This window comes from Pseudomassariella vexata, assembly GCF_002105095.1.
Source record: "Pseudomassariella vexata strain CBS 129021 chromosome Unknown BCR38scaffold_11, whole genome shotgun sequence".
In the NCBI taxonomy this organism is placed as follows: Eukaryota; Fungi; Ascomycota; class Sordariomycetes; order Amphisphaeriales; family Pseudomassariaceae; genus Pseudomassariella; species Pseudomassariella vexata.
Window position 1 is genome coordinate 706,909 of NW_024467966.1, and position 6,000 is coordinate 712,908.

The following is a 6,000-nucleotide window of genomic DNA, read 5'->3' on the forward strand; positions in this document are numbered from 1 at the left end:
TGGATTACTGTAACCCATTCTCGATTACCTTGTTGGACTGTACGAGGCCTTCGGCGTCGTTCAGCACTTGTAACTACCATCTCGGATAAGATTAAGCCCATCGCGAACCCTATCTCGTCGAAGTTATAGATATCCGCCTCTTGGATACCATATTTCGCAACAACTCCAATGTTTGTGTCGGCTGGTGTAGTTGGTCACTTCGCTGGTAGATAAGTCCCGATTTGAGCCTCGCCCACTTGGGTTGGTGACGAGTCGCGGGTTCGAATCCCGCAGCTGACACACAAGGGGGTTTAGCAACCCTTACGGCGCGCTGCCCACCTTGTTGACTTCGCCTACCTAGCGATAATAGGGAGATTGGTGCAGTTTAGGATTACGAGCATCCTAGCCAGTCGACCGTCAAGCACTACGTCGGCGGAATATAACTCGACAGCCGGTCCAGAATTCGAATCGTTAATCCGGCCCCTTATCGGACCTCGCCTATCCGATAACGCTCGTCGGCGAACCCGTCCCCTCACGATAGAAGGCGCGCAGCACGCCCTCTCGCCGCGATTCTTGCGAGCGTCTAGACCACGTTACGGTCTATCCACTTGAGCGTATGGTTGAGATGTATACGCTCGACGAGAACCCCAATTAGCAGATACTACGACTTGTCGCGACAAAAAAAATAGTCGAGCATCTTCTGCACATCAGCAGCATCCCACCCCTGAGGACGAATTTAAGTGCCACATTACCACACTTATCGGTAGTTCAGGCAGGGGTTGTAGCACAGACTTAGGGAGGGACAGGAGGTTTAGTAGTCGTTTGGCTACAAGTTTACCTGTATAACCACCCGCCGCGGCTTAAGGGCCCGCTATATCATCTATAGCCCCTTAAGGGAGTACTTGTAGAGGTACCGAGGGTTAACACCTACGGCGTATTTAATATTATTATTAAAATAGAGTCATTTCGAAGCTTATAACCCGTAGGTTAATATTTTGTATACCAGCCGCGGGATTTAATAATAGCGCGGAGCCTATGCTCTAGAGTGTCGTATAGCTTCTTAATCAGCGCTGCCGGTACTGCCTTCCACGCTAACTGCAGCGCAGCTTTAAATTTCTCAATATCCAGCTAGTTTTTTTAGGATAAAGAGTTCAGGGCATTCCCTAGATAGATACCTCTTTAACCAGGCCTATACTGTAACGGGATAAGACCGGACATCAGGGAAATAGGTTACGGGGCTAGGAGAAAGTTTATTTTCTCTTCTCTAAGAGGCACAGAGGCAGAGTAGGACACGAGTCCCTCATCTTCACGCATCATCATCCTCATCTTCATATCATCATCTCCTTCTTATCTATATCTTCACCTTCGCTTTTCAGTCAGTTATTTAGTTATTTTAGTTATTCAGCTTATCTTTACGTTCGAATCCTATTATCACGATACGAGTCTCAGAGGCACATCCGACCAACTCGCGCACCAGACGTGTAAGAGCTTCACTCTTATAACCAGTACCACGATCTTCGTCTGATAAGATCAACAGATGGGATCTGTTGGTACTGGAGCCGTCTGTTCAGTGTGTTAGGTGGTAGGTATATCCTACTGACCGCCTGACCCCGTTTCAATACGTGCTCTATAGGGTTGAGATCTGGGGAATGCGCTGGCCAGTCTATTAGAGAAATAGCGTGCCGGCCGAACCACTCCATAGCTTGCGCCGAGAGGTGTATCTTCGCATTATCTTGCTGAAAATGCTGCCAATCCTTATAAAATGGGAGTAAGCCCTCCCTCAAGGCCTTAAGATAACTCCAGGTATTGTAGTCCTTCTGTCTCTTACCCTCCTCCTGGGGGGGGGGTCGCTCCATCACGATCAGGTCGCTCTTCTTCCCTACTCCTCCCTCGACGTAGATCCCACCCCAGACCATAACCGAAATATTCGCTTTTACGTGTGCCTTAAGATTCACGAAGTCCTTATTATACTTCTCGCTCGGAAATCGGAAGACCCAGGCGGTCGGGGATGACGTAGAATTCTGTATAGAGGACTCGTCGGAGAAGATTACCTGTGGACTGTGAAGGTCAACCCTCGCAGACTCACTACAACCAGGTGACTTACAGCTGGAACACCTGCCGTGGCAGTGTCAGATGGGAAGCCAATCATAACCCTTGTAGGAGCCCCGCCAAGCGTGGATAACTTAGTCGCGCTCCCTCAAACCTAAGTTGTCATCTTCTTTCCTTCGCTCCTTAGAGTAGAATCTTGGTCGATAGCACCTAATCGAGGTCTCTACCAATGCGATGCAACCCAGGTCGTGACATGGACTAGATTAGCGGGGGAACCCTCGATACGCCGGAGGCTGTACCGTCATCAATTCCTCCAGATTTTCGAGCCAATAAGTTGCAAATGCAAGGCGATCGGCTGCTAATTCTTTGGTGAGTGGTATGCGCTTAAGCGCGCGCCATTTCTTCATATTAACGGCGCGTAGGTACCTCCGAAGGGTACTCTTCGAAACCTTGCCACTCATAGATTGCATAAGCTCCTTATAAGTCCAATTTCGATTACGCTTGCATAATTGAACGAGGAAACGCTTACCCCGACGTGAAAATCTAGGGCGACAACCGCTTCGAGCTAGCGAATCGAAGTTATAGCGAGATTTCCAGGACACCAGGGATTTCGTGACGGTCGATCGGTGTACGTTAAAGAGGCTAGCCACGGTAGTCTGCGGGATACCGCACATAACTGCCGTTACCATGGCCGCCCGTTGGACTTGAGTATACTCACAGCCAGGCCGATGATCAGCCATTACTTGCTGCGCAAATTCGGTGAGATTCGGCCTCATTTTGATATAATTGTGGTGGTTAAAATGTTAGAGGGTGTAGGTGCGAAGTGCGCGAATTTTCGCGTTGGCGTAAAGTGTCCCCAGAGTTGTGGAGCCTGACTGTAGTTCAGAGGTCAAAGCTCAAACATACATTGGATTACAGGCTCCCTTCCTTGTTTGGTCAACTTCAGAAGCGAAGCATGTAACGCAGGAGCGGATATGGCACTAAACTGTTACGGATAGGTTTGCGATTTTTTTTTGGATGGCAAACATTGTTTGCATTGCTGCATGGAGAGAGTTACTGACTGTTGAGTGGCTTGGACGAGGATTCATCAAGCTTAGAGTGGTGGGTGGTTAATGTGATACTTACGACTTAAGCAGGTCAGAGGGATTAGCTCCCCATTATGCAAGGTCCCGCGAAGCATTGGTACATAACTTAGTTGCTGTCCTTGTCATAATCCGGTCTAATTGAGTAGACGGTCTCTAACTTTGGGATGAAATAGTTCCCAAGATTGACGAGGTCGACCTGTCACATTGTGGGGTATTCGAGAAAAGAACATCCTTGCCCAGTCTGCTGAATTTATCACGCTAAACCATCGCGCTAGGGATATGCCAGGATCGAATGCCACCTCCAATTTAGATCTAATATCGCCCGAGAAATGATGCAACCTTCATAAAGAATTCCAATGTATTCACGACCCGCTGGATTCTTTCAACGACATTCCTCTAATGTCTGTAAAGCTCGCCCGCGGTTCGCCGCGATCAATTAGGTATGGACTTGCGTCTAAATAGCGAGCCTGGGAATGCAATGTTGTGCTGCAACGTCATATCAAGAAACAGCGTTAACTTCTCAATTGGATGTATTGTTCTGTATGCCTGAGTACATTTGACAAGTCCTATGGTTTTGAAGATGAGCAGCAAACATCGTTCTCATGTTCCTAACCCTTGAAACTGGCATTAGTGGAACGACAAGGGGCCGGCTCCCAGGGCCTGGAGCCGGAGTTCCATCCGTACTTGTCTTCGCTATTCGCTGGATTCTCCCCGCTGAAATCGTTGCAGCCAGGATGAAATATGCAGGGGGGAGCATGAGATAACAACCTCGATTCCCTCTATTGTGCCAGTATGCTTGTAAGATCTGGCGTAGCCCGCGGAGAGATCCAACACGACAATCATCGCAGCGCATGCTCACAAGGGAACCCGAACAGTTTTCCTCATTAGACAGACGCCATGTCTGACAAGTCTAATCTCCTCGCTCTCCTGGGATCCTACGATAATCTCAACGAGACTGAACCCCCATGGAATCGTGGCTCGACCGTCGTCCCAGTCTCCATCATATTTTTGGTACGAATGTCCGTCTGCAGCCAACCTGCCGACCTCAGCTGACTGGCTAACCTAGGTAATACTCTGGATATGTGTCATCTTTCGGATATACACTCGGTTGATCATCGTTCGTTCGCCTGGGTGGGATGATGTCTTTGTGGTCCTTGTCACGGTTTGTCGTCTCGACTTGATGCAGTGATGAGACCCCTACTAAAATTTTCGTCTTGCAGCTGTCTTCCACCTGCGGCTCAATATGTATTTGCCTAGGTAAGAGTGATGATATGAATTTTCATGCACAGTCGAACTATTAGCTAACCGTTATCCAGCTGTGACTCACGGATTGGGCAAGCATTTCATCCTGCTGCCATATTCAGAAACAATGGCATACCTCGAGGTATTTGGCATTACTAACAAGGGGTGAGAATGAAGGCTAAACTGCATCATACAGCTCTTCTACATCGCCAATGGTACATATTCCATGTCGACAGCGTTTGTCAAACTGTCTTTGCTACTCCAATACATGCGCATCTTCCAGGAGGAGAGGAGCATGCGTCTTATCTGCATTATAGTTCTCGTGTTTACAGGTCTTTGGGGTTGCGCTTATTCGATTATGGCGTGGTTCCCATGTTTTCCTGTTCATGGGTATTGGACGTGGACGGTTCCATCGACTTGCTATGGCTTTGGTTCCCTGGATTCAGCGACCTTCTTCGGCACATATGCTAGCTCGTCTGGAATTAATATGGTGCTCGATATCATCGTTCTCATCATACCCTTTCCACTGTACTTCCGGAAGAACACACCGAACCGGACGAAGATGGGCCTTCTTGCATTGCTGTTCCTGGGTGGATGGTAAGCCGACCTTTTCAGTCTTTTCCAGAGGCAGCGATCAGAGGCAGCGGGAATTCCTCAGCTAACAAAGGCAGCATCAACTTTTTATCAATATGGAGACTAGCGACCATCGTTGAACACAAGGCTGGGACGAAGCCCACCTTCGACCCTACCTTTTACGGACCGATAAGCATCCTGCTCGCAGTGCTTGAAACGGATGTGGCAGGCATTTGCGCGTCGATCCCGGTGTTCTGGCCTGTCCTCACAGCCGAACTCGATCGCATCTTCGTGACGCAAGAAATCAAGATCGAAAGAGCGCACCGCTTCTCGAATATGGGGGATGCCGAAGAGTACGAACTGCAACGAGGAACCACAGCGGAGTTGCAGCACACAGAGCGCAGTCTGCACAGCAGGACTACAAGCGAGGAGAGTCTCAATCAGAACCCAGACTCGAAACAGGCCCGAGTGAAGGAGTCGCATTACATGGACGAATATGTTGCTGCCCAAGTCGACCCGTTGAATGTGACGCATGGGGTCGAATCGCACATCACTTCTCAGGGGATGGTCAAGAAGAAGTGGAAGGTTGCTTTCTGATTGTACAGAGTACATTCAATCGCGTTGGGTTGGAAACCTTCAAGTCGGCTCGTACTTGTGAAATAATGCTTTTATCTGAGCGATGCATACAATTCGCTGTGAGATTCGATGTTATTTATCAACTTTGTGAAGCTTTTGGCAGGTTTGAGCCAATATGGTACTGAAGTTCGCTGGAGGCTTTCGGGTTATCATAGCTGGGATGGCATACCAAATTCCCGCATCTGACCCGATTGAATAACGTACGCCACAAGCAAGTTGGCCACTTTTTCTTGGCACCGTACGAACAACCTTTTAATTAACATCTTTACACATACCAAGATAGTATCGAATTGGAAAGAAAGCGACATGATTCTAGCGTGTCAGGCGCTTTAATCGAAACCCGAATTAAGCATCCGACGCGCTGCCCAACTCTACAATGTCCCTCGTACAACTCTAGCTAACCGAAAACGCGGACTACTATCTCGACGCGATACTC

General features: G+C 48.6%; 1 protein-coding gene and 1 non-coding gene across 2 annotated transcripts; both read left to right on the plus strand.

Annotated features, from left to right (window-relative positions):
* The first annotated feature begins 176 nt into the window (after positions 1-176).
* Positions 177-279, plus strand: BCR38DRAFT_t254. Its single transcript has one exon. It is a non-coding gene; the product is annotated as a tRNA-Thr (tRNA).
* Positions 280-4,010: 3,731 nt separating this feature from the next.
* Positions 4,011-5,679, plus strand: BCR38DRAFT_467728 (uncharacterized protein; the record flags this gene model as incomplete). Its single annotated transcript, XM_040862756.1, has 6 exons — positions 4,011-4,124; positions 4,180-4,275; positions 4,334-4,370; positions 4,430-4,497; positions 4,552-4,952; positions 5,027-5,679. The coding sequence occupies 6 exons, from the start codon at positions 4,011-4,013 to the stop codon at positions 5,523-5,525; spliced, it is 1,215 nt and encodes a 404-aa protein (XP_040712902.1). The 3' UTR covers positions 5,526-5,679.
* Between the last annotated feature and the right edge of the window lie 321 nt (positions 5,680-6,000).